At 44.2% G+C, this 27,864-nt stretch overlaps 2 protein-coding genes across 3 annotated transcripts; one reads left to right on the forward strand and one right to left on the reverse strand.

The window, feature by feature from the left end:
• Positions 1-4,283: 4,283 nt before the first annotated feature.
• LOC130600419 (cytochrome P450 20A1) lies at positions 4,284-20,202 on the reverse strand. Its single transcript, XM_057411736.1, has 13 exons — positions 20,098-20,202; positions 19,444-19,493; positions 19,190-19,356; positions 13,836-13,981; positions 13,001-13,168; positions 12,081-12,159; positions 10,303-10,418; positions 9,834-9,888; positions 8,465-8,585; positions 7,473-7,584; positions 6,769-6,833; positions 4,812-4,901; positions 4,284-4,634 (listed from the first exon to the last, which is right to left on the reverse strand). Exons 1-13 carry the CDS (start codon positions 20,167-20,169, stop codon positions 4,484-4,486), a joined length of 1,392 nt encoding a protein of 463 aa, XP_057267719.1. The 5' UTR covers positions 20,170-20,202; the 3' UTR covers positions 4,284-4,483.
• On the forward strand, positions 20,010-27,506 carry LOC130600422 (alpha-aspartyl dipeptidase-like). Of its 2 annotated transcripts, none has more exons than XM_057411742.1 (8): positions 20,010-20,140; positions 20,510-20,594; positions 21,658-21,732; positions 22,240-22,319; positions 23,712-23,885; positions 25,342-25,401; positions 26,223-26,305; positions 26,882-27,506. In XM_057411742.1, exons 1-8 carry the CDS (start codon positions 20,129-20,131, stop codon positions 26,958-26,960), a joined length of 648 nt encoding a protein of 215 aa, XP_057267725.1. In that variant the 5' UTR covers positions 20,010-20,128; the 3' UTR covers positions 26,961-27,506. The 2 variants fall into 2 exon arrangements, with proteins under 2 accessions (XP_057267725.1, XP_057267724.1); XM_057411741.1 differs by lacking the exon at positions 20,010-20,140 and adding an exon at positions 20,264-20,425 and having other exon boundaries at positions 20,506-20,594.
• Positions 27,507-27,864: the final 358 nt, after the last annotated feature.

Genomic DNA, 27,864 nt, shown 5'->3' on the forward strand with positions numbered 1-27,864 from the left:
AAAGTCTTTCTGCTCCTTTCTTGTCACTTGTGATAAAGGGGTAGGAAAGTGGGTGAATCCTGTATGCTCAAAGCGTTTCATGAAGGTACTGCATTACCACATTGCTTTTGCCCCAAAGCTACAAGAGGATCTGAGCACAAAAAAGAAGTCAATAAACTGTAGAGTGAATGCTGCTGATTAGGATATATCTATATCCAAGGGCCAATGTCAGGGAGCCCCTTCTGTAGCATTAACAGAAACCTCAGGAAATTCATACATGGTCCTGTTGAGGGGTGAGACTGTACAGAAATCTTCTGCTGTCAGTGAAAAACTGCACAGTACCCAAAACAGAAAGAGTGAGAAGGCAATCAATGCTGCTTACCAAAATGTTCATGAACAAACTAGACACTGTTTTCCCAGTTTGGACTGCCAGCAGCCCCAGGTTCACATAACTGCACAGCTAATGGGGGAGCTGGTACGAGAACTGACCAAGATATTTTAAATCAGCAAACATCCACTCTACCCAACAGCCACCATTTATTGTTGCAGCAAGGACAGAAGTTGCAAAGACATGCCTTCTATTTCATGATGGAAAATAGAACATACAGCCCCCAACTCTGTGCTGCATGCCCCAGCCACTACCAGCAAGTCCTTGAACTGCTAGGAACAGAAGGCTATTACTAATTCGCAAGAATGGCTCTATATCCAGCCCAGGTTAATTAAAATCTAGAGGTAACATCATTCATAGCTATTTCGGAGGTAGTGAGAAGCTAGCTCAATAAGCTGTCTCGAAGTTAACTGTATCACCAGTTGCCACCAGCACAAGAGGAAAAAGCATAAGGCTTTGTCAGCTAAAAAAAAACAGCCATAACAACCAATTAGTGATGGCCTGATTGCTCCTGACACCTGTGCTGGCTGCCTGCTTCTGAGAGCAGCAGGTTGTACAGGCACAGAGATATATTTAGTCTTCCACCTTCCGTGAGTTTGTAGCCCTCTGTAGAAGCTTATTCTACAATAAGAGTCCAAGGAATGAAATGACAGCTTTTCTGTATGCATTTCAAAACCATCCTGTGGAATCTGTTAAGCAGCTTTCTGGTGTAGAACAGAATATGAAGCATAGAAAGCAATAATTCCCTGCATTATAGAAGCAACCTCCCCCTCTTGGCTTTGTTCCTAGACTAAGGCATCCTGTTTTTCTACAGGCTGCAGTGCTTGCCTGCATTCCCATGTTACCGCCAGAAAGGAATTTCTGGGCTTTAGATGTGTCCTTAGTGCATGGGTCTGAGCAGCAGGACTGACAAAACCCTGTTCTCTATTGACTCCTGAGACTGGCTATCTGCTACAGTGCAGGCGCTGACTCAGGCTTTTCCCCACGCTAGCATCTCTCAATGCTTTGGCTTTGGCTGCAATCTTGTGACACATCTAGCACAGACTCCCTGTGCCAGGTCACCTCTCCCCACCTCCCTAAATTTGTAGAAATATAAAAGTGTTGAGATGTCAAACCCCGATTCCTGTCAAATGCAGCTGATTTACCTCAAAGGCTCAGAAGTTACTTCTTGTGAAATGAGAACGGGGAAAATGGTCAAACATAAGTGGGGAGGGGAGCACGTACTACAAACACAAGTATTACTTAAGAAATCAGGCCAAACAAGAACTAGACAACAGTACATGATGGACAAGGGGAGGAATGGTACAAAACCGGTATTTCAAGCTTCCAATCAAAATAGATTAAAACTTCATGAGAAAGCTCTGATCCATGAACATTCCCACACAAAAAAGGGGGTCTGCTGCACAGGAAAAGGATCCAGAGTTGGACTGATGAGTTTTGCACTAAATCTGCATAGTTAGGCTCACTGAAATGACCAACACAGAGTCAGGAATGGAAACTGATAGACTTCAGCAAACAATGTCGCTGTGACCTCAATGCCACTACAGCAGTGCATAACAAATGCTTGAGAGCACCTAACCCCCTCCCCCCCCCCCCCCTTTCCTTCCATCCTTAACACATTTCCTTAACTGATGAGTCAGGGTGTTTTTTGACAGCAGTTTTGAGCAAACACAAACTAATCACTTTGGACCACGTTCTTCTATCACTCAGGGACTCCTGTTACCACGCTTGGTTACTGGCTCAGCCTAAGAGCACAGTCTTACAGGATGCAATACCTCTGCAGACTGACAAATTATGGAGAATTACTCCCATTTCTGATTCTTGTAACTGGGGAAGGGCTGCTCTAAGGCATTTGGCCTGTACAGCTCCAGGAAGGCAGAAAAATGCCATAACAGAAGTCTGAACAATCACACTTGGGAAGCTTTTCTGGTGCTTGAAAGCTTCACCCCTATGACATGGCTACAGGAAAGCAGATCTCAGATCTTTGCCACTCAAATATACAACAGGCAGCTATTCCTTGTGCAGTTCCTAGCAAAGACAGCGCTACCCTACCATTTTTTCCCCCCAAGGCGGCAATAACTTAGCCTCCATTTTGCCTTGTCTGCACACCAGGGATGCTTTAAATTAAAATCCTTTACCTAACTGATTTCTCCAGAAGTTTTAGGAAACATCTGCAACCTTCAAGAAAAACAGGCCTTTTTGCAGAAGCAGTGAAGCAAAACCTAACATGAATCACCATCTGGGGACATGACCAACCTTCAGTTAAATGGAGGTCAGATTAGCAAGAGCTTTTTTGCAGTTCATTATAAAAATCAATGCAAGTCAGGCAGCAAGCTGAACTACACAACACTCCTTTTTCTACCCAGCAGACAAAATCCCAGTAGAACAGTATCTCTGTCCCACCTTTTCCCCAACAAAAACTGCACTGGGGTGGTGGAGATTTGAATCTCTATAGCTCCACCAAAAGCAGAGCTCACACATTAAACCCAAGAGCAGAATCTTCTTTGTCTGGTGCCCACAGAGGCTGGCATCAGATGTTACCCCATAAGAGCTGACAGGTCTGCATTTAGGCTGGCACTTGGCAGCAATATAAGAGCCAAAACATTTTTATAAGAGCAGCAGATTTCCTGACCTGGAAGGTGCCAGTGAGAGGAGCAATATCTGTAGAAACGGGAACTGCAGCTACCAGGTATGTGTGCCCTGCCTGCAGAGGCAGCAGAAAGTAGCTCTAATTGGAGCCACAGGCTTCCAGCCTGCTCTGTGGTGGATCGGTAGCTGTGTACACCACTGCAGTATGAACAACACTTCACCTACCACCACACAGCTTTGGGTGGGAAAGGGGCTAGGAACCACAGCTAACAGAGGAGTCAGGTGTATGAGGAAAAGACTTACAAAAGATCAGGTAAAGGGTGATCCTGCATAAGAGGAGTTAAAAAAAGGGAGGGGAGGGGGAGAAACACAACCTGAAAAAGAAGTCAGATGGCAATTACCCCAATGAGACAAGGAGGTAAGAGGCTCCTACCTCACAAGCTCTTCAGTGGGGCTCTGAAAAATCTCTCAGGAACTAGCCTATGATGGCCAAAAGAGAAAGAAGCAGGGAAAAGCATGTGAACACATGGCATGTGATGCTGCTTTGGCTGGCACCCATTTTGGAGCAGTAAAAAGATTCTTTGAAAGGCTTTTAAATTATTAAGTACAACATTATTCCAAAACCCTATAAAATCATCACACTCTCTTTCCAGTATTTGCATGACCAGCCTCTTGCTGACCCATGCTGAATGGGTCTGCAAGTGCTGAATGAACTGCAAGCATCTGTCAATTTCTGATGCTGATTAGATTAGACACTGCCCTCAGAAAAGTCAGGACAGAGAATCTCTCACAGCTTTGTTCTGCGGTTTTATTTCATTTCATTATATTGTTCCTGATGCCTCTGTTTTCTCAGGGGCCAAATCAATTTTATTCCTCTTGATTTACTAGCATTTCTCAGTCATCTGTTCTCTTGCAACCCCACAGCATGGCAAGATTACACAGCAAAAGAACTGGTGGTTCAATTCCCACCCTGCTTCATTTCCCTCTCTCTCACATACACTCACACATTTCACAAGATATATCTGCTCTTCCTGACAATTTTAGCTATAGCTGAAGGGAAGGAAAGACACTTTGAATAAAATACCTCTATATAGAGAAAGGATTTGTCCTTGTTTCTCCAAGGTCTTCTCTAACTAGGATCCATGAAGAAGCATTCCACTGGATAAGAGAAGCACTATTACCTACCTCTGGCTGCTGTAGAAAAGGGGCTAGATTAACCAGAGCTTTGGTCTTTGACTAGCTGACACCCAAAAGCTCATACATAAACCACTGCAAGTTTTTCTTGCTTCCTTTGCAAACAGATCCAAAAGCAAATGTAAAAAAGGCATACAGATGAAATCTACTTTAATATGACTGGTTGAGTTAGAAAAAGTACCCAAAAGAGGCATGTGGTTAAGAATGTGCAAGGTAATAAAATCTGGATGTAAAATTCCTTGGCTGAGTCAGCTTGGTGCCAGCATGATACCCCCTAAGACTCTTGGTCAGAACTTCACTGCTGGCATTTTTAGCCCCTTGTTATGCTCACTCTTAGCTTCTCTTAGACACTGTTATCCATGCTTCTTCCTTTGGTGAGGTTACCAGCTCATATTTTGTCTCCATGACTTGTCCTTTCACTGGGTGGAGAAAGAGTTTCCTTACCAGGACACTCAGGAGAACTGTAGCCACCATATAGGCAAACCTGAGGGAAGACGCAGGAGGGAAGAAAAAAAGAGTAAAACCCTTGCTATGATGTAAATCTGCCAAAGAACAACCGCCAGCTTGGACGGATTGTCTCAGCAGTAGCAGGAAGAGACTGAAAGCACCTTCTCTCCTGTCTGCCACAGTCACACACAAAGACCTCCTTCCCTGTGCTCACCTTAACTCCGGGCACTCCTGGCTTCCTGAAAAACCCAACAAGGAGAGGTTTTTCATGGCTGATTCCTCATTGAATCTCTCCGGGTCAAACCTACAAAAGACAAAACACACTCAGGCTTTCTATGTGGGCACAGGATTCTTTCCCCAGGCACATGTGCGAACGCACATGAGCAAAGAAACTGGCAACGAGATACTGAATCTCACTAATTTGCTCTCTCTAAATCATGCTGGGTAATTCCATACACATATATGAAGGCAATTGTGCATCCACTCCATTGACGTTCCCAGCTGCTCAGCTGTGTCCCAGCTTGGTCAAAATGCTGATAAACTGAGTTAGTGCAACACAGGGCTGGAACTAATATGCATTACCTCTCAGCAGTGCGTATTTAGCCTGTGTACACAGCTGAGCTGATGCTGCTACCTGCCCCCTATTCCCCTCCAGGGCACATACAATCTGATTTGTCATCTTTTCTCTCTCCCCATGTCCCTTCCTCTATCACTTCCAAAAATACTTCCCTTTTCAACTTGCCCCTCACGCTTGTCTTCAAACAGGTGGTGTGTGTATGTGTATGGGCTGGGGGAGGGAAGCTGGTGACTCATTCAAGTGAGAAAAGTGGCTTCCAGCATTAGGATGGTGAAGGCTGTGAGAAAACTATTATCCAAGGCTGCCATGAGTTAAAACAAGAGTCCCATAATCAACTAACTACAGGGAGGCTAATAAAATATAACTCAATTTAAATATATATATATAAAAAGAGCAATCAGGAAATTTGATGGATGGGAGTCAGTTCTCTTTCACTTTCAGCTAAATCTTTCTGCTTATACTTCAAGCCTTTGGCTAGCTGCCTGAACATCCAAGCTCTGCTTCTACCAAGGTGAAAAGGTATGTGGGTGCTGACCCTCAGCATCAAACTTACATTTCCCTGAACTGAAGAAGCAAATTAGAGATGTTGTAATAGGAAAGAAAATGCATTCGCCTAACAAAGAAATAGGGAGGGCAAACAGCCACGCACAATATTTTTGTACACTAGGTAGCTAGATAAAAAGATCACAAAGAGCTGATCTCTCTCTGTCACTGAAATACACATGTACCTCAGGCTAAACCACAACCCCCTTCTCTTCGGAATAGAAGTGTTCATAGAAGTGTTCATAGAAGTCCTCATGGTCCCTCCCACAAGGCCTCAGTAAACCCTTCCTAAACACAGTGCATGTCCTATCCTAGTGGGCAATCCCCAAGATACTCGCGAGTCAGTGCATCAATGCCTGACCCTTCTGTAAGAGCTACACTTGCAGGAGAGGACAAGTGCTGTTCTAAAGGCTCTATTCTTTCTTCTAAATCCCAGCTGTCTGTTCTCTCTGTCTGGAATAACTGACCCACATTTTTTTCCCAGCCCGAGTGAAGCAAGTCAAATACATGTTAATATTTGCCACCTGGAGGCCACAGCAGCTACAGCAATTTTTTCTTTAACCTCTGAAATACTGGCCTGGATCCAGTTTTGTTTTCACAGACAGAAGAAATGAGGAAGCATTTCCTTTCTCCTTGGGAAAATAAAACTTCAGACTGACATTTCCTCCTTTGTGTCATGATGACAAGTAGTGAGTCCAAAGCCATGCAAATCACTGTTTCTCTCTCACAGAAAACCTTAAAAAGAATTTACTGGCATTTGCCACAGAATCTGCATGCGTGTGTTCACGCAAAAGTAGTTTTTTATTAAACTATTACACGCACATGCACACACAGACTGCAGCACGTGTGACTTGAACTGACCCAAAATCCCACCCATGGAGACAAACAAACCAAGACCTTCATAAATTGATCTTCTTACAGACTCGCTTTCATCTCCAGGATCTGCTTAAGGCAGGTCCTGCAGCCAAACAGGCTGTGCTCCAAGATCTAAAGAATATTAATTAAAACCCAAAAGGAATTAGTTGCAATAAAAGTCTTTGATTTTACGTACTTATATGGTGACAGCCAAGATGAACTATCCTGCAGCATCACACCAAGAGCATAAAGCACAAGTGTCTGCAAAGAAAATTAGGACGTGTACGTCAGAGCAGAAAGAAACGCACAATTAAAGACATGTCTGGACAGCCCTGCTGGGTGACAATTATTCTGTAGACTACTCAGATTTATTAGGTGGATTAAAAAGATAATATGCTATATTCATATACAGATTTCCATAATCCATGGCCAGATGTTAGGATCTTAACTTCTAAGGCACATGCTGCAGCCATTAGTAGAGAGGGTCTGATCGCATTCCTCTACTCTTGAGGTCATGTGTGTATGGACTGTTTTATCCTCTGCAGTGGAAGGTACCACACTGTGTGGGAAACATGGGTGATATGATCAGGCTTGAAATTTTGCTCTTTTATGCACAACTGAGTCCATAAGCCCCTTCAAAAGTTGACTCGTCCCTGGTAGATGCAGAACTGGAAGCAAATCTGCTCAGCAGGAAAACATGAATCCACAGAGCCTCTCCCACAGAGGAACTGCAGGGCAAACTTTGAGCTAAACTGTACATGCAGATGACAGACAGCTGCTCAGGTTCAACTGCATCAGAAGAAATGGTCTTCCTGCCTCACCCCTCCACGGGAAAAAAAGGAAATAGCAAATTCCCCTACAGGAAAGGAGAGTGACCTAGTGCTCTCAGTATGGCCCTACCTCTTTGGGGATAGTATGCTGGTCAACTCTGCCCTCCAGCTCCTGCAGCTGTGCAGCAATGGGAGTGAGCTTCGCTGTCCGCACTGTCTCACACAGAACTTGCCGACAGTATCTGCAATTGGTAAGATTTGGTCACTTTAACCCTCACAGAGAAAAGCTTGTCCATGTCCTTGTGGCAGCAAGGAGAGCTGAGTCACCTGCTGTACTGAGGGTCACAGTCTGCTCTTGGAGCTGTCTCAAGCCACACTGAGGCACTTCATTTTTTTTCTGGCAAGGAGTCCCAACATGCTTGAAAGCAGCATTAAATCTCATTGTCAGCTTTTAGGGAAGGTTATCAAGATCTCTCTTTGCCACGTTTTTTTAACCAGATTTTAAACAAAAAAAAAAAAAAAACTCTGCTAAAAAGTATAAACACACCAGCCCCTTTGCCGGACCTCTCATGCATACAAGCAGCAGCAAGAAACCCACATATTCAGTACTCCCCTACTGAAACTGTAACACTAGTCCAATACAAAATACACACAGTTGCACCAACAAATGCAAAATAAAACAAAGGTACACTGCTTATCAGTCATCATCCTGTAGCCTTTGAAAAGAAGATTATTCCCTGCTTTCTCTCTAAATATGTCTAACACCAATCTAATCACTAAAATGATTACCTCTACTTTTGGAAAACTAGATCAGAAACAAGATAGTAAGCAAACAAACTGGCCTGGCAGCAAGGGCATTGATTCTGCTGATGAACCTAGAAGGTTTCCTACAGACACCCTGAAAAGAGCAGCCTGGTCCCCACATCCAGAAGCCCTTCAGCATATTCCCTCTGTGCTGCAAGTCAACTTGTGGTTCGATCCCTTCCAGACAAAAAGAAGGGAGTAGCTTTTGGACGCCTTCTTCTGGCCCAGTCTAGGCTGGACATCAGGCTCCAGCACATGAAGCCTCTGTCCCCACCACATGAAGTAACCTTCCTCTGCTGTTCCTTCCATGGGACCCACCTGAGCTGCTCGATTTTCTCATGTGTAATTGGTCCCTTCCCCAGAACACGGTCCATCTCCTTGTAGAGATTCTGCTGAATATCTTCTGAGGTTGTCAGGAAATAGACTGCCCAGGTACACACTGGGGAAGAAATCAAGACAAGACTGGACCCACAAGATTCAATCCTTTACAGACTGCATTCAGTTTTCTTACTTTCTGTATTTGCAACATTACTTCTTGACCCAGAAAAGAGTGACCTCTGTTCACAGCAGGCTCTACTGATTCTGCATTCAGTGGCAGGAGTAGAGACCCTAAAATTCTTTCCAATGCTATGAGGAGTTTGGGGAACTGTGCAGTGAGCCACTCCCCCTCACAGCTCTGGAGAAGGGACCACACAGCCCCACAGCCCTGGGGAACCAGGGTTATCAGACAAACCATGCAAATGAAAGGCTGGTTTGTCCAAAACATCAGAAAAATCCCTTATTTAGGTGGCTTCCCCAGCACATCTCAGGCAAGTACTGATGTCAGCCAATGTCTGGGGCTCCACTACAGCTCTCTGCAGCAGGCTGGCCAGCACTTGTCTCCCCTACATCTTTTTGTGAGGTACCTGACAAAAAGTATCTTCAATGTCAAAGTGAAAAAGAAACCTTGCATAAGAAAGAAGCATGTTAGACGCAGTTTCCCTAAAGCTACAAGGGAATGTTTCTACCAGTCCAAACCATCTATTCATGAGAACTATCTGGAATCCCTGAGGATTTAAGCCCCTTAAAATTAGCATATTCCTGGAGTACTTGGAGAGGATATTCTCTGGGAGAGTTTTATCATAGTTACCAAATTTACTCTGCACATTCTTTAACACCCAGCTGCACCTGAGAGGTTTTCTTTGGAGTCCCAGCCCCACTGGCTGAGATACAGCACTTGATAATCATCGAAGTAGCTCCTTTGAAAGTCTTCCACACATGGAACACACCTATCCTACAGAAATTCAAAGCAGCCAGTCAGATTCCAGAACTCTGCCTTAATTTCCCTTCCATGTGCCAGAACCTATTTTATAACATGATCTTTGTGGCTTACATCTCCTGGTGCTTTTTCATCAAATTTAGCATCAGTTGGTTCAGGTCAGAGTGCAAGCGAAACGCAATAGGAAGAAATTCTAAGGTTCACCAAAAGACTGGGAAGGCTGTCAAACAGCTTAGTTTCAGCTCACTAGCTGTGAATCTGTGTCAAGTGTCTGATGTAAAAATTAGCCTCTTCTATACACCCATAGCTCAGGAGAAAGAGAATGATGAATATAATTCTTTATTAGCCTAGAATAAGTGTCAGTGTCATCACACACAGTTTTAGACAGCTGAATGTAAGGATGAAAAGTTACCTACAATCAGTACTTACAGTTAGCAGTGATTATGCATCCTGCCAAGGAGAAAATCATTGTATCTTCTAGAATCTAGGAAATAAAATCTACTTTAGAGAATGAAGATTATAAGACTTAGAAGATCAAAAAGAAGTGGCACATTCTCCACTCAAGCACATGAAATCCCTTTAGTGCAGAGAGCAGGAAATACATCTAGAAGACATGGAATGAACTCTCTGTATAACTTCCACTGGAATGGTACATAAGACATGCCTAATATTAACATACTTCTGGTTTATAAAAATAGCAATGAAGCAGTGGCAAGGAAAGCTACCAAAGTCTAATGCAATTAAACATTGTAGGAGTGGAAAAAAAGAGCAAGAAACCCTGCTTTAGTAAGAAATCTGACTTAATACAAAAACCTAAATCAATCAAAGGTTGAAATGTAATGAGCTGCCCATCTAGCAAAACTCCATCACTGCATCATGATATAAAAGCTTCACAGACCTGCTGGTCACTCAGTTTCCCTTGCAGCAAGGTGTCTATAAAGACGTGCCTGTTGAATGATCTGCCTCGGCGTTCCTTTGTAACTTTCCTTAAGGTGGATTCCATCTCCATCAGAGCTGTGGAAGCAAAATGAAATGTGGCTTTTTTTAATGTGGTCATCCTGAGTGCTGCAGAGAAGCAAATCCATTTCCCCAAGCAGATTTTCAGACCAGCTGTCCCTGCTGGTCTCACGTACAGAAGCAGCCTCTGTCACACATTACTGTCAATTTGGAAGGTGGTATCTTCAATTTAGTTGAAAATGTAGAAACCAAGTAAGACAGGTTGACTATAAAAAGCCATCCTTACAGGTATAACTGAGACATGTAATCTATGAGCTGAAATCATGTAAGGGGCATTCAAATAACAGTTAAGTGTTGAACCATCAGAGAATGTGATTAATCAGCCCCCATATAAAATAATGGTTGAGGCAGATAACACCAGTTGCATGGGCTTTAGAGTTATAATTACTAAAGTGTGACAGCACCTCCAGCCACTGACACTGTCCCTTTCGCTAGGGGTTCTACAAGCATGGTGCAAGAGGATGGTTCTGTGCTTAAGAGTCTGCACAGAGAGAGAGAAGGTGGGGAAAACACGGGAGGGTTTTGGCACAAAGAGCCACATAACTGGGTGCCTAACTCCTGGTGGACGTTGTGGGATCTAGGGGGAGTTGGGGACCTAGATGCCATCTGCCGTCTGATTTAAATGACCTACTCAAGACTACCCAGGAAATGTAGAGCAGAAGTTGGATGTGAAACTCAATTCACCAAGGCCCAATCCAGCCCTTTTATTTTAGAACTACCTTTCCTCCCTCCTCTCCGCACAGGAAGGCCAGCAACACTTAAACACCAAGCCTCACTACTTGGAGTTTGTAAAATTGTGTCCTAATGTATCATACTACTACAACTCAGGAAGGGTCCTGAACAAGTGCCCATGGGAGAGGCTCATTTTAATGGGGCAGTAGTTGTCCTCAGGTTCTGAAATCCACAGAACTAGCAACATAAAGAAGGAAACACTGGAATTGACGGATTTACAAGCAAATCCTTAGTTCTAGATACAAGCTGATTTTGTTTAACATCTTATCAATCAATACTGAAAGGATTAACTAGTAACAACAAAAAAGATGGAATAACTGAAAAATAAAATAACTTACTGTGAAATAATGAGAAATAAAAGCACTGCCACATTAGACCTGAAAATCATATTACCTTGAAACAGCACATCAGAGGCTATCACATGAAAGGTATCCATCAAATACCTAAAATATCAAAAAAAAAACCTCTGTACTTGTGCCTTGTGAGTGACTGGCAGTGCATTCACCAGATGCTGCATCTTAAGAATGATCATACAGGCCAAATCAAGTGGCTCCTTCTGTCTCCACATTTGCCTGCCTCCAAAAGAGGTCAAAAGTGGATGCTTGGAAACAGAATAGGAAGGCAGCAAGCAAACCACAGTACTTCCCAGGATCCTCTAGCAGTCTTCAGACTGGACAGATCCTAGAACTAGACCGGGAACTACAGTTCTACTCCTACAAACTTTTTGCACAATAGCAGGCTTGTCACACAATTCCAAAACAATGATCTTATGTGAGAGTAAGGAGAACACATCTGGCAGCTTACGGCATGATGACCAACTCTGCAGAAAAGCCAAAAGAGCTTGGCAAATTAACTGCTTCCATACACTAGCTAACTCTAAGTATTAATCAGAGTCAGAGGAAGATCATGATTTTGGGAAGAACCTACCATCTTCGTAGAGCTTCTTCCTAGTCATGTTTTTGTCAAGGGACCCATCCAAGAAACCTTTCCCAACCTCTGACCAGATCTGAAAGAAAGACAGAGAGAAGAGCACCATCACTCACCACAGGCTGAGACTGCTGGCACTCTTCCATTCTTTCCTATTCAGGAAAAAGAAAACAAAAAATAAAAGAAAGACTTCCTCTGAATATGGAACTGCTCTCCTCTTTAGGACACCATATCCCATTCCAGATATTACATCTATGATAGCTGAAATTGAGTTGAAATGAAACAACTGCAATTACAACTGTAGGGGAAAAGGCATGGGAATCTTCAATGGGAAATGGAACTGCTTCTTTCTGACCCTATCATCAGCCGTTTTCACATCCTCAGATGAGGATACAGCTTGGGACTTCCTCAGATTTTCCTTTCTCCACAATGTCACAGAGCATTCAGATCTTTGAAAAGTTCCACTGGCAGTCCCAGTAGAGTTTAACTAGCTTAGGTACCAAATAGCTCTCAATTGCCATTGGATCTAGGTTACTGATCCCCACAGACCCTTTAGAAACACCTTAGACTAATGACAGCAGGATTAACAGCAGGATCTTTCTTTTTATGCTCCATCCCTGGCAGTGTCCAAGGCTAGGTTGGACAAAGCCTTGGGTAACATTATTTAGTGTAAGGTGTTCCTGCCCATGGCAGGGGGGTAGGAACTAGATGATCTTAAGGTCCTTTCCAACCCTAACTATTCTGTGATTCTATGATTCTATAGTTTAAGCTTGGGACAACTGAGGTGGAGCCTTTAAGTTCTTAACATCAATGTTAAAGTCTTTGCAGTAGCTTGAACTAAACTGTACACTGACACAAGCTGTGTGCTATTGGCATGGAAAAATACAACAGGAAATATCCTGGATCTTTGTGACACTTACTGCATCATGGTACCTGCGGAATTGGATGACTTCCGCATCATCTTCAAAGCTGCTGCCCATAGCCGTCTGCGTGACAGACTTCATGGCAAAGCCCAGCATGTGCTGGCAGAGTGGCACATGCTGTGCCTCAGGGAGGGAGAGCCATTTGGCTAGCAACTCTTCTGACAGCTTGAGAGGGAAGGAACCATTAGTTGGCAGCAGCAGTATCAGCAGCCTATTTACCAAACACACCCTGGAGACATTCCCACCCAGTTCTTAAGGCAGACCACACTTTCAAGGCTATGGCATGAAGCTACATTCTTTCTTGGATTTCCTTCCATTGTTAATTTAAACAGTAACATTTTAGCCTCATATCTTTGGCCTCTTCTCAAGGTTTTCCCCCAACAAGGCATGCCTGTCCTCATCTCTTGTTCCCTTTGTCACAAAAGCAACCTTAAACTCTTGAATTCTAACAGCTCCAGATAGGAAAACATATTCTGGCTGCTGAACTGAGCCAACAGAATAGCTCTTCACCTGTCTGTGGACCCAGTAGGTGGTTCTTTGCTCCTCCCTCCTGTCCTGGGAAATAAATCTAGAATCCAAATTCTCCAGTATATTTAACTGCATCTGGAACCTTGGCATAAAAAAAAAAAAATCACCAAGATCAGCCCTTCCCTCTAACTTACTGGAGCTAAGAGAAACCAAATATTCACACCGTGCTTGAGTGGGCAGACGCTGTTCACTGCCTCAGATGTTTATAGTCCCAGCATTAATTTGAATGCAGGTCCCTTATCCTAGCAATCATTCTCACTAAACTTTCCTGTGAACCTGTACAAAGACAGTTACAGTTACGTACCTTCTGGATGAGAGCACAATTACTCTGCAAGGCCTTGGTCACACCATTTTCATACAGCTTTCTCCTCATGTGACTCTCTCCTGTATCCCTATTCAGGCTGGACTGGTACCTCAAGAGGGACTTTAGCATTGTCTCAAAGGGATCCACTGAAAACAGATAAAGGAAATACCATTTGAAAGTCAGTCACACAACACAGGGATGATGAAAACAGCAACCTCTTTAATCAGGCACTGCTACTTCTGGCCAGTGAGGAAGGCATGGCTCCTTCCCCCAGGAACAGCTTCTTCAGGGTGTCAAGCTTCTCTTGCTCAGTGTGGGCTGGAGCTGGAACCTCATAAGATCTCTGTGTCAGGCTCCATCCCTCCTACAGAGGCTGCCTGCTAGCTCTACCAAGTAACTCTTCAGTAACAATGCCTGGGAAGCTTGTTCCAGTTCCCAGCTAGCTGTGCCACTGACCTGGTGACAACAGTGAGCATGACAATGCTCCTTTCCCTTCTCCTCCAGACTCATCTGCAGCCCTCTAGCACATTCCCCCTTGACATCTGGTGCATTCTCCTGCCCTGACCACGGCTATGCACTCAAGGTATATAAGCTTGCATAAGATACTTCACCAGAAGTTGCTCTCTACACTCCTTACCTCACTTCACAGCCCCAGCAAACCTCATTTGACACCCTACTGCTCTGCATGATTTCTCTTGTATGCAGAGTTCCCTGCTTAAGAGCCCTTCTCAAACTAACACCTACCTCTCTCAGCCAGGGCTGCCTCCAGCAGAAAAGCTCTTATAGAAAACAGTACCCTACTAAGCTACAGAATGCTTTCTACTGCTAATCACCTTACTTTCCATCTTCCTTCCATACAGACACTTGCAACAGCATATAGACAGGAACACATACCTTCTATTATCCATATCCATGGCTCACTTCAGTTAGATTTTTAACTCTGAATTTAATCACCATCATCAATTTGCTGAATTAGGTGGTAATACAAAACTGTGCAATAAAGTATGGTCTGTGTTTTTCCCTCTCTATAAACTTTTCTGTGGGTCTTGCAGAGCTGACAGAATCTTTAAGGAACTACTTGGAAGCAACAATCAAGGAGGGTTTCAAGAGGAGTGTTTTCACTGTTTACCACAATCTATTATTTCTCCCAGGTGCAGAGTGAAACCTCTGGAGCATCAGGAAACATCAAGGCTGGGACTCTACCAACTGTGGATGTATCTAGGATTCCATGTGGATGTATCTAGGATTCCCAGCAGAGATTCAGGGACTCATTACGCTACTGGACAACCATACAAGAAGAGACAATTCCCACCTGCAGAGGACTTACTAGCCAGTGACACAAAAGAAGCTAACGAAGCCAGACAGCACGAACATGGCAAACTTTCCTAAATGCTTTTCTCTCACATAATTTGCCTTCCAATGTTTTTAAGATCTGGATCTTACCCCCTTTCTCACTTTGAGTGACAAGGAGTATGTGTATGTGTCGTTTGGCACAGCAGATGGTACCTGAGGTTCTCCACGTGGAGCAGGCTGTTACGTGACTCTAGCTGCTGCTGACAATTCCTCCTCCAAGGTACTCTGCCATGGAGTGGTGGCTGCTGCTATTCATGCAACAGCTCTCTGCTGACTGGCCCTGGCAGACCTAGGCACAGTACCAGAGTAGCCAGAAAGACACACGGCTGGTGGTAAAGCCCACATAGCAAATCTGGCAAACAGAGGTGTTTGGAGAAGACAGAGGATGCTTAGCACAGTCACCTGCAGAAACTGCAGTTTTCCTGGTGCATATGAAAGAAACCTGCTGGATCAGCTATAAGCTCCACTTTTTTCTCCCCTGTCCCTAGTGCAAACTGGCAGTCCCATGCCACTGGTCCACTCAGTGTTGTGACCTCAGTACTGCAGGGCCCAGGCTGCCCTTTGCTCAGGGCTGGCCATACCTCACAGTATTTGAGAAACTACTGTTTCTCTGCAGCTGCAAGAGGCTAGTGACTCCACAAGGTGCAAACTGCTTCTTGAGACAGAGCTCTGGCCTGCCAGTACTTCAACAGACTTCTTCCTTTGTTCTTGTCTTAAAAACATCTCTAGGGTAATGTTTTCAGTCCTCATATTGAAATTTTGACCGTACTTTCCACTTACAAGGAGATCTCTCTCATCCCAAGATCCTCAGAGCAATTTCCTGGACACCACTGTAAGTAAATATGGAGAAAAGGTAACTCTGGATAGTCAAGATAGATGCCAAACAGAACTGAACATCAGAGATGGAAAGGACCTATGAAGCTGCACAGTACAAATGCACAGGCTAGGACTCATAACTCCATCTACAGCACCCAGTGTGCTTCAGGTTCATTGTCCCAACCCAAAAGGCAACATCGATTCATGGGAGTTTCCCAAGTGGGTGTCTGAACACACTGCTACTGCTGATCCTGAATTAGTCCCCCCTGTTCACATCCATACCCTTCCCAGGACTGGACTACTTCCCTTTAGCCTCTCATAGGAATCACCGGTATCAGCAGCAAAGTTTTGCTTCCTTTGAATTCTCTTCACAAATTAATCTCAACCAAGCTTTAAGAAGCTATGAAAACATACCAACTTCAAACACTGCTTTAAGCATGAGGGGAAACAGTCTCCTGGCACTGGGAACCTTTTAATAACTACAAATAAAACTAGTCCAACTTCAAGGCTCTCATAAAAGGTGCACTATCAGCACCTCTCTCTCACTTTCTCTCTCCAAGAAGTTTTGTCATATCAGACTTCTTGGAGAGAGACACACATGAGATGCTATGCTACTTGGAGCCAAACCCTACACCTCAAACTTGGAAACCAACGAGCAGGCATCTTTGAAGGGCAGCTCTGCCCTCAGCTACCCCATCAAACTGAGGAGGAGTCACACGGCAAGGGTTTTCAGGTGGCATTGGAGAGTCAGGAGTTGGATAGTCCACAGTGGCTGTCTCCTGCTCCATAGCACTCTGTGCTCAGAAGAATCACAGAACGGGTTGGGTTGGAAGGGAAATTTTCACCTAGTTCCATCCCCCTGACATATGCAGGGGCACCTTCCACTAGACCAGGTTGCTCTAAGCCCCATCCAGCTTGGCCTTGAACACTTCCAGGGATGGGGCAGCCACAGTTTCTCTGGGCAACCTGTTCCAGTGTCTCACCAACCCCACAGTAAAGAACTTTTTCCTAATGTCTAATGTAAATCCACCCTCTCTCAGTTGAAAGCCATTCTCCCTTGTCCTGTCACTACATGCCCTTGTAAAAAGTCCCTCCCCAGTATTCTCATAAGCCCCCTTTAGGTACTGGAAGGCTGCTTATCAGGTCCCCTTGGAGCAAATGATACAGAAAGTGCTTTGCTAGAGCCACTTAGCTACTATGTGCCCGTTTATACCTCAAAGCTCCAGGAAAAATAATCAAAGATTCCTCACCCCTAAAAAAGTTTGAGCATTTTCGACAAGTATCAGTGCTAAAAGGGAAGCATTGAAACAACATCACTGCTTTTTCAAGTCAGAGTTCAGTACAGCTCATGAGAGCCCTTCTTAAGCCTGCTGCTGCTGCCTTTATGAGGATGTGCCCCATAAGCTTTTCCTTCTGCTGGGCTGAACACACTTTCACTGGCTCCTCCTGCTTGACAGGCTCCCACCTTCCCTGAGAGCACAGGCAGCCTTTCTTTACATTTGCTTTATTCAAAATCATGCCTGAGTAGAGTCAGAGCCATACACAGGATTCCGGGTCTGGCTCATGTTCATCTTGTATAATAGCTGAGATGTTTTCTTCTCTCTACAGATTATACGTGACTCAACATACTCTCCTCTTTTTTTTCACCCTGCAGGCAATTAATGCAGCCTGCTTTTGCTCCTCCTCTTCCTGTTTCTGCTACCCCAGGCTCAAGGTTACCCATCTCACTCCTTTTCCCTGTACTGACAAGGGGTCTCAGCGTGATGCAATCAAGGCAGACTGCTAACATAAGTGGGAGTATTTCACCTCCCCAACACAGCATTTCACTTTCTCAACACAATCCAGCCTTGCTTCCTCTTCCACTTCTGATATCCCATTACCTCCAGCTTCAGTGACAACTCAAGCAGTATCCAAGCAAATTCTGAACCAAAACCCTGACAGCAACACAGTTCTATCACTTTCCTTGTCTGTTAGTCTAATTATCAAAGAAGTAAGGCGTGCATTCCCTATTTATCCCGATCCTTAAAAAATGCTCAGCCCTTAGCATAGCAGGACACTGGACTAGCCTGTAGCTGCCTAGGTCACTTCATTTCCCACATTTAAGTCCAGGAACTTTATTTAGTTTTCTCTAGTATTTTAGCACTCCCAAATTCAGAACACTTCAGGGAACTTGCCTGCTCAGAGGCCTGTCACCACTCCTGGGACTGTCTGTTCAATTTCCCTCAAACTCGCTTGAGTGCATTCAGATCTTTCCGGGCGAGTTTCCACCTTCTGGAGTGCCACTGCTATCTACTGTGACTTGCTGATCTTTCTTAACTCCCACTCCTTCCCCAGATTGTCACCATTTTGTTCAAGTCTGTCATGCAACTACACAAGAAGCTTACCCATCACAACCCCAGCATAAAGCAATGATAAGATACCTCCTGTGCATAAAGACAGACTACAGGAACAGGTCAGAGATGTGCAACCAGCACCTCAGACAACCTTGTAAGATGAAAACTGGAAAAACAAGAGGTTAAGCCCAAACAACTGAGTTAACACAGTGTCTGTGATCACCTTAGGACGCAAAACACACACCTAAGATGCTCACACCATAAATTAAAATACCCTCCCAGGACTACGATGGTCAACTCAGCTACCAGCACCACTCACCACTTCTGAGACTAGAAGATTATTTAAGGTTTTCAGCATAAAATTCTGCATACCAAAATAAAATGAAAGTTAAAGAACTTCTTCAAATAATACTTTAAACCTCAGACTGAAACGTACAACAGGGCTATCACAAACTAGCACAGCTGTTTCCAGACTTAATTTAGCAAAACTCCCCTCTTAAACTGTATTTCAAGCTGCTTTTAAAATGTATGTCAAGTGGTTACAGGATCTTCACCTTGCTGTTTCAAGCGACATTAATGAGCATGATGCTTTCCATAAACATTTGTCTGTAAGGAGATGGTAAAAGACACAAGCATACTAATTTCTTGACAGCCACTGAACAGCAGCAACTCTTGGTCACTGATACTCAAGTCCAATAAGCAGGACCAAATCCATACCTTAACCACCATGTCAGCTGCAAACTAAGTCTCACTTTTTCTACTTAGAATGAAACCTTAATTTCCTTTGACAAGGGATGCCCAGCAAGGCCAGAAGTAACAAGCAGACTCAAAGACAAAGTAAAGAACACTTACACAACCGGTTGGGGTTAATATGTTGTTTCAGGAGATCAATGGAGCCAAGGCTGACAACAAGACGCCTTCCAAACCAGAAAGACACCAGTGGGCCATATTTCTCATGAAGGTTCACCAGGAACTCATGCAAACTCCTGCTGGCAATGATATCTGGAAGGTTGCCGTCCCTGGAGAACAGAAAGTGTGTATCTGGTCATGAACTGTATCCTCTGTCAAAGCTGAACTTGATCGATGCGGAGATGGAAACTACTTACTTTTCATTAGTTGGAGCCAGCCCAGGGATACCTGATGCTTGCCTAGATGCCTGGAGTAAAAGGAAACGTATCAACCTCCTTGAACGTAAGATTTTATACAAGTCCCGCAGTTTTCCAGCAGGAGAGCTGGATTCTCCACATCAATACTACTGCACTACTTACAAACGTTAACCAAATGCTAGATAAGCTACATCTTCAGGCCTCAAATCGGCTAAGGCTGATGAAACCAACCGTGTGTGCCTGGTCCCGCTGGCTAAACCAGCACTATTCACCTGGTTAGAAGAAAGATCCCCGCACAAAGATTTAGAGGGTCAGGATTGCAATGCAGATCCTACACCGAGATTTTGCCCTGGGGAGCCGCACAGTGCAGCACTGCGAGGTGAGCAGACAAAGCCTTTCCAAGAGGGATTCACACAGAACGTGGCCGGGCCGCCCTGCACAACAGCTTGCCGCCGGCACCAGCCACGTCCACGGCAGGACCTGGGCCCCAGGGCACGACCACGGAGAGCCCGAAACCCCACCGAAGCCCAGGAGATGTGGAAGGGGCCGGGAACGCCCAAGGAGAGGTGGCGGCTCGGCCCCAAGGCCGCTGCCTGCTCGCCTGCAGCGGGGACCGGGCCGTGCGCCCTCCCTTCCCACTGCCGGCAGCATTACCGGGTAGAGGTAGAGCACGGCGCCCACCAGGATGAGCACGAAAGTGACGGCGAAGATAGCGAAGTCCAGCATGTCCAGACAAGGCCGGGCCGGGGCTGCGGCGGGAGCGGCAGCCGAGCCCCACCTCACGGGCCTCCGGCGGGGCAGGAAGAGGCGGGCCGGGCCGCGCCGCGCCGAGCCGAGCTGGGGCAGGGCGGGCTGTGGTTGCACGCACCGCCCGCGGCGGTATGGGGAGCCCGAGGCGTCTGCTGCTGGTGTCCAACTCCACCCTGCACGGAGGGGGGTACCTGGGCCACTGCCAGGAGCACATCAAGAGCTTCCTCGGGGAGTAAGCGCTGCGCGGGGGCTGCGGGACCCTGCCCTGGCCGCCCGCCACCCCTCTAAGAGCTCTCTCCCTCCCCTCTCCAGGAAGGTGAAGCGGGTGCTGTTCGTTCCCTACGCCCTGCACGACCGCGATGCCTACGCCAGGACCGCGAGGGCGAAGTTTGAAAGCTTGGGTAAGGCTGGGCCGGCGCCGGGTCCCTCGGGCCGCTGCCGGGAAACGTCGCCGTGGGGCAGGCGTGAGGAGGAGGCGAGGCGATGAACGCCTCTGGGCGGACAGCTCTGTCACAGGGTGTTGTACTGGGTGGGGATGGGTTCGGCTCTCTGTTGCTCCCTGCGCAGTTACGGACAGCAGGAAGTTGTTTGCTGACTCCTACCTCGAAGCAGATGCTTTTGAGGCCTCCGGAAGAAATCTTACTGTAAACACTTCTAACCACTTCAGGAAGGAAATGTTTATTCCTAAGGGGCATCTTTTTATTCTCCTTAATCACATGGGGATTGTTCCAGGACATCTGAAACCTCTGCTCAAGCCGTGCAACTACTGGTATAAAACATTACCGTAATGTGCTTCCATGCTGAGCAGCAACTGAACTTTGTTTAGAGCAATAATCTTTCCAGAGCAGCCTACAGCAACACCTCCACCTCTTATCTATCACCATTAACTTTGGATTTGTTACTGTAGGAATAGTCAGTACTCACTTCCCTGACCTGCACTTTGCTCCTTGCCTTGCAGAAAGATTGCTGCTATCGCATGTCTGTGTTCTTCCATCTCTCCTGGCACTTCCCTTACTCAGTGAACCCCAGCAAGCCAAATCTGTGAAGGCCAGACATTTTAGCCATTACTAAAACAACACTCAGATCAGATATTTGCACTAATGCAAGACATCCTGTTCAGACTCACAGCCAAGCTGAAGACTGACAGCTTTTTTCTTATTTTCTAGTTAGTTGGTAATGCTCATCATGACTTCGTGCCTGAGCCTACAGCTGCTGAGTGAAATGCTCTGCTCTTGGACACTGAGCACATATATCCGTAAAGCAGACATTTCCATTGGTACAGCTGGATGCAGAAGCCCTGTGCTAGACAAATGCTCTGGTTTATGTTGTATAGTTCTCTGAAATTTCCCTGGTTGTTTGGTGAGGCATTTGGCTTAGGGTCAGGGGTGGGTAGGGAGGAACTGGACATACCACATTCTTCCATCAAATTGAAGTGGCAAAGGTAAATACTTTTTTTCATTTAAGGTTATGGGCTGGACAGCATTCATGAATCTTGTGATCCAGTGGAAGCTGTAAGGAAATCTGAAGCAATATTTATCGGTAAGTTCTACTTCCTGCTCCCTGATGAGGGTTTATGTAGAGCACTGGATTAGGCCTGCTTAGAGCATTGACAACAATGAAAAAGTTGGATTTAGCAATTATTAGGAACTACATAAAACAGTACTTTAATTGGGAACAATAGCACCCTAAATTTAGTGGTGGGGAGGGAAATATGAGACATTAATGGAAATTCATCTCCATTAAGTTTCAATTATCAGTTCCAAGAAGATCCAGTGCTTAAACTGACCATAGTCCTAATACCATGCTCCTGCATATAAGAACAGTGTCAGTTGTCAAACAGCCAGCATCAGTGTCACAAGGACTTGGGGCATGAACCCACAGCCTACCCCATGACCATCTTTCTGAAGCTTCTGGTTTTACTGCTGCTCAAAGCAGGATACTACCCTGAATAGAGCATAGAAATGATTGAACCTGCCAAGTTGATAAGAGCTTCAATTAAAACTGGTGGTGAAAGCACACTAAATAAGCTGGGCTCTCTTTCTACAGGAGGTGGAAACACATTCCGTCTCCTGAAAGCTCTCTACGACAACAGTTTGATACAGGAGATCAGAAAAAGAGTTCTTGAGGTAAAAACTAGAAGACTTGGGCCAAGTCTGAATGGCAGGATCTCATGCATAAGCTGGTGTTCAGACTAATCCAAGTTGATTCTACATCTTTGTTTCTAATATGCTTCAAGTACTGAGCCATCTCATGCAACCTGGTGAACTCGGATTCTGTGGCCAAATAGGGCTGTCATTAGTCATTGAAGCCTGAAAAGAGTAAGGTCAGCAAACTATCTAGGGCAGTTTCCCAGATGTGGGACTGCAAGACTTTGTGATGGACAGTGCTCTGTAGTACCTTAGAAGTAAGGCCCTCAATTTACCATAGTAATGAAGAGCAGTGCAAGATTTAATCTATGTCCAGAAATCCTGATTTTCAGCTTGAGATGTCTACTTTGTTTCTTGTTAATATACTGATTTGTTCACATGGTAGATCTTTTGCTAATAAACTGATGATAGAATTGTATCCCTATGTGCCTTTTAGACATGTCCTTTTATGTCCTCTTGCTGGTGCTGACAGTGGTGTAATTACCTCTTGTACATCCTTAACCTGGAATTATGAGTTTCCATGCCATTGAGCTCTTCTGGTCAGCAGCCCCATTCTCACTGGTGAATTTTGTAAGGCCCAGCAAAGATACATCATCCATGGAGAAGAACAGAAGCGAGGTGTTCCTCTAGCAATATGGAACTCCAAGCGACTTCAGGCAGATTGATGCACCATATGTTTGAAAAGGCCAGCTGCCAAGAAGAAAGGTTAGCTAGGCTCTCTTAATATAAAGAAATCCAGTGCCAGTTTTGAGCAGAAAAGCCAGAAAATGTTTGAGTCCTCACAAAGTCTAGATAACTACTTGGTTATATTAGCACCAGTTCTCTCAAGATAGCTTATTTTTATAAATTGTTCAGCATTATCCACATACTTGCATGTTTATATGGAATCCTTCCATGTACAGCACAGTATTATGTATGTAGTAGTAATACCAAAAGTAGCCCTAAACTGGCTGCTTATAGTACTGGTAAGTTGATGCTGTGGCACCACTGTACTCAGCTTCAGACAATCTACTATTTTCAGAAGCTAGTTAAGACCTGTTCAGGTATTTCCTGTAACTGAAATGTAGACCAGTCTCTCGACAGCGGAGTCCAGTATATGCACTGACAACCTCATGAGTTCTTCTTGCACTGGGATCAGAGTTGTGAGTATAGGACACTCAACAACTAGTTCTCTGACAACCATGACATATACAATCTGTTGCCCACCTCAAAACCTGAATTCTTGTTCTGCTTTTCATCTGTAAAGTTAACAATCAGATGAGCTAGAAGGATTTTGATCTGATTGCTGAGTCTCTGAGATTGATAGAAGATGCTATAAAATGCAGTTCCTAGTTGTGATATTACATACTAATCATTGCTTTTGTCTTTCAGGATGGGATTCCTTACATGGGATCCAGCGCAGGAACTAATGTCGCTACCATCAGCATCAATACTACCAATGATATGCCAATTGTTTATCCACCTTCCCTGCAGGCCCTAGGCTTAATTCCTTTTAATATTAACCCCCACTATCTGGACCCAGATGTTAAAAGCAGTCACATGGGTGTAAGTAAAGGATGCCAGAGCTAACACAGGAATCAGGGTGCAGAGGTTTAATGATAATGTGCACTTGTAAGGCCTTACAAAAGCTATAGGATGTCTAACAGCTGCTTCCTAGAGCACCTGGAAATGCCAATGAAGCAGTAACACTTTACTCCCTCCTAAAGTTTTACTTTGAATGGGAAGAGGAGTTGGCATCAGTATTATTGACATGGAACAAAGTGTTTCTCACAAACAGAAGCTTTGCAGTATCTGAAATACTGCTGCTTCATACCTGGTATGGAACTGGAGGGGTGGGGGAAGGAGGTAAACTTGAAACATTAAGAGGCCATGCACTGTGTTTCTGCAAAGTCCTATTATAATCTGTCTTGCCTGCTGCGTGATTCAAGTTAAACATACATTAAGAGGCCTAAATATCTCAAGGTCTGAAGGAACTATCAGAACAGGGAGATCTTAGGATTGCATGCAGTCTTGTTCTGTAAGAAAATACCTAGGGACCAGTGTCCTCAAAGAGAGCATACCCGGTAGTGACCAGTGCCAAGCAAGCACATGTACTGGTACAGCTGAAACTTCAACCACAAAGATGGCCATATCCTCTGTACGGAGGAGCTGATTCTTGAATAGCTTGCTAGGAGCCAGTTCCTCAGAGAACAGTTTCTGTGGTGCATCTTTTTAACAGCCAAAAAACTTCTCTCCTTGTAAGCAAAATTTCTTCATGGTTAGAGAAGTATTAAGAATTAGGGAAGCATGAAGAGATGAAGGATCAGGGTGTGCTTCTAGAATCTAAATGAAGTTGTAGGTACCCATTTAATCAGCTTGTCACTAGATAAGCAGGCAGTCTTCTCCCTATAAATAACTTTTGCTCTTTCTCCGAGAGGACGTTGGAAGCTCTGTGCTGTACCAAGTCCCTGCTGCGTTCCTTTTTCCTTACCAACAAATCCTTCTGGTTCGATTTCTTCATCTACTGTTGCTCAGTTCAGCAGCAAGCTCTTAGGAAACATGGCAGAGCTTCTCACAGAAGTAAATTCTTCAGTGTAATACCTACTTGATGACAAGCATATACTTAATCAGTGGAAATTCATGGTTCACTAACCTCCTCCATGAAGGTGGAATCTCATTTATTTGCTTCAGTGCTCATGTTCTGAGGGTGAGCACACACAGGTAGCATTAAAACAACCAAAACCCCAGAACCAAAACCCCCAAAATACTGGTTGAATTGAGTGGAAATAAGACTTACCAGGGTTGGGATTGTGTGGGTTCTGTTTGATCAACCTGCAGCAATTACTGCTAATGATGAAGAGTAAAATACCTATCTATTAAAGTCAATCCTGTCACTCCATTCTGTTTGAGGGGAAGTGCCTGTTTTGTTTAATGTTATGAAATTGCTCAGTGTTGCACTAACTGGATAGCTCCAAATCCTACCTGACTTCCTAGGCAGCTAAATCTACATTCATTATTGCAGGAGACAAGAGAGGAAAGAATTCGCCAGTATCATGAAGAACCAAACACCCCTCCAGTTCTGGTGGGTAGTAATTTCCAGTCAGGAGCTACTACTGATTTTATATGGCTGTAGTATGGTAAATATTTATATGCATTCTTGCTACCTTTCACTGTCATTTTCCTTGCCTGAAGTTCCAAGCCTTAGAGAATTGTGGTATAGAAGGCTAGTTGTATTCTAGCCAAGAGCTTCAAATTTGGATTTTGTTCATTTACAAAAAATGGGTTAGAACAAATTAAACACATTCTGCCCATTAGATGTTTGGAGTCCTGTTGCAAAACACTGTATTTAAGGCAGCTCCGATCTTTCCAGTCACCAGCCACCAGCTGTATTCTTGTACACTGGAGGTGGTGTGCATGCAGCTGGTAAGATACCACCCTGTAATCTTTCTGAAGATACTCTTAACTTTAAATTTTGTTCTAATCTCCATAGGTTTCTGAATTTGCTCAATTCAGTAGTATGTTTATAATTACAGTATGTCTGTATGGGAGAGTGGGACCTCAGGGTTTCCTGTGTCTGTGCTTGAGCTTGGAGTATACAAATTGTGCTCTGCCAAACCCAGCTGGCTGCTGCTTGGCCCAAACTGGATCTAAGAATGGTGGTAGCAGAAGTAATCATGGAAAAAATACACTTAATGGTTTCTCCGTTAAAAGTGAGAAATAAACAAAACTGGCTTCTAAAGCAAGGTAACTCACCGAGTTTTACCTTGGCATCTTTGTTAGAAATATGTATGGAAGTCTTGTCTGTAGTCATGGTGAGCTGCACTAAGACTGGCCTGCTTGTGACAAGCACTCTAGCCTTTCAAATAGCTTGATAATGACAATAAATGTTACCACCTACATTAGGGCTTGCGGGAAGGTGCGATGCTGCTAGTGGAAGGAGACAAAGCCACCTTGCAAGGAGTGACAGGAGCACGCCTGTTTTTGAGGTAAATGCTTCATTTGAATTGATATTCTCCTTCAGATAGAAAGGAAGAGACATACTATTAGACTCCTGGTCCATGGTGCCTGTCCCCCACATCAGAATCCCTTAATCCCTTGCTTCCATTTCTCTTTGGGGAAAATATGAGTATTGCGTTATGCTCCAGATGAGTAGGCAGTATGACAGCACTTAAAGGATGTCTAGCTTACCCAGTTAGTTCTATGGTGTTACATCCACTAATGCTTATGCTTCTGAACTATAGTTACCATTCACAGAAAGTGCCCCTGTAGTCAGTGCTGTTACTGAAGGCCAGGGGAATGCCAGTTTGGCCCTAATGCATTGAACTCCAGAACAAGGGAGCTCATGCCTTTGTCATATAAACATTACTAAGAAATCTAATATGTATGTCCCAAGATGCAGGGAAACTAAGAAATCTAATATGTATGGCCTGAGATGCAGGGAAGAAACAGAGTCACAACTCTGCTTGACAGGAATAAGGATGCCTTGTTCTATCCCTAGTAACAGATGGAAGCACAGTCCTAGCTCCTGCTAAAGCTCACAGCATGGTTTTTCTTGTTTACAGGGGTAAGAAACCAACTGAACATGAGCCTGGAACAGATTTCAGTTTCCTCCTGATTGACAGTAATCTTCAGAATCTGTAGCCTTGTATATTCTGCAGCAAAAGTCACTAAATGGGGACACAATGAGGAGGGAGGGAAGGGATGCTTCTAGTCCCAGGGTGGGTGAAAAACCGTATCTTTATAAATAAATATGCATTAATAGGCTCTTTTTCCCACCCTAATTCATGTCTCAGACATCTCTCCTTCCCAGCAAAAGGACAATTTTTCTTGCAATACCTGAGTAATCATAGCTATTCTTAGCCTGAAAGGGTCTGTATTTTCATGTAGCCATTCCATTCCTTCTCCACCAAATGTTTAACACATTTAAGACAGGACACAGAGTCAGCTGTTCCTGCTGCCTAGCTTTACCTGCTAAATTAAAGAATTGTTAGTTTAGTGTATTCCCACACATTTAACTTCATTTTTCCACTATTAATAAAGGGAGAAGTTATGCATTCAATTACTTTTATTTGCTTCAAACTCATGTTAAATATATACAATGCTAATTATATACAAAAGTGTGCATGTTAAAAATTTCAGGTTACAAACTTGCAAATCCTAGAAAAGTGCAAAATTTTAAAACATCTTCCACCATGCTGTACAGAAAAAAATCCATCATTAGCCAATATACACACTCTTAAAATATACTGATCAAAACAAAGTAAGACATACAGTATACTCTTAAAGCACCCAGAAGGGAAAAAGATATTGCACAGAAGACTGACAAGCAAGTTCATTACAGTGTCTGAAGGCTCGTTTTTGAAAGTAGGTATTTCCAACACTCCTCAGACCTAACTCTTAAAAAAGGCATTTTTTGGCATTTAAAAATCCATTTGTAATCACATAATTGCACGGTCTGTAAGAATTTGAGAAGATATAGTTAACTGTTGCTGTAAGGCCCTTGCTTCCACTCCCTCATTAGCATTAGTAAAAAAGCATCAAGCAA

The sequence above is a fragment of the Pezoporus wallicus genome, unplaced genomic scaffold (genome assembly GCF_028554395.1).
Source record: "Pezoporus wallicus isolate ANWC-B61680 ecotype Strahan unplaced genomic scaffold, APGP_CSIRO_Pwel_v1 contig_6732, whole genome shotgun sequence".
NCBI lineage: Eukaryota > Metazoa > Chordata > Aves > Psittaciformes > Psittacidae > Pezoporus > Pezoporus wallicus.

Coding starts and splice junctions, on each gene's coding strand:
- LOC130600422 (XM_057411741.1), top strand. CDS start 20,325: ATGGGGAGCCCGAGGCGTCTGCTGCTGGTGTCCAACTCCACCCTGCAC. Junction 21,733..22,239: donor ATCTGAAGCAATATTTATCG/GTAAGTTCTACT, acceptor CTCTTTCTACAG/GAGGTGGAAACACATTCCGT. Junction 23,886..25,341: donor TTAAAAGCAGTCACATGGGT/GTAAGTAAAGGA, acceptor TCATTATTGCAG/GAGACAAGAGAGGAAAGAAT.
- LOC130600419 (XM_057411736.1), bottom strand. CDS start 20,169: ATGCTGGACTTCGCTATCTTCGCCGTCACTTTCGTGCTCATCCTGGTG. Junction 10,419..12,080: donor GAAGAAGCTCTACGAAGATG/GTAGGTTCTTCC, acceptor TTGCTTCCACAG/CTCTGATGGAGATGGAATCC. Junction 4,902..6,768: donor TCTTGGCTGTCACCATATAA/GTACGTAAAATC, acceptor TGTCTTTTGTAG/GTTTGACCCGGAGAGATTCA.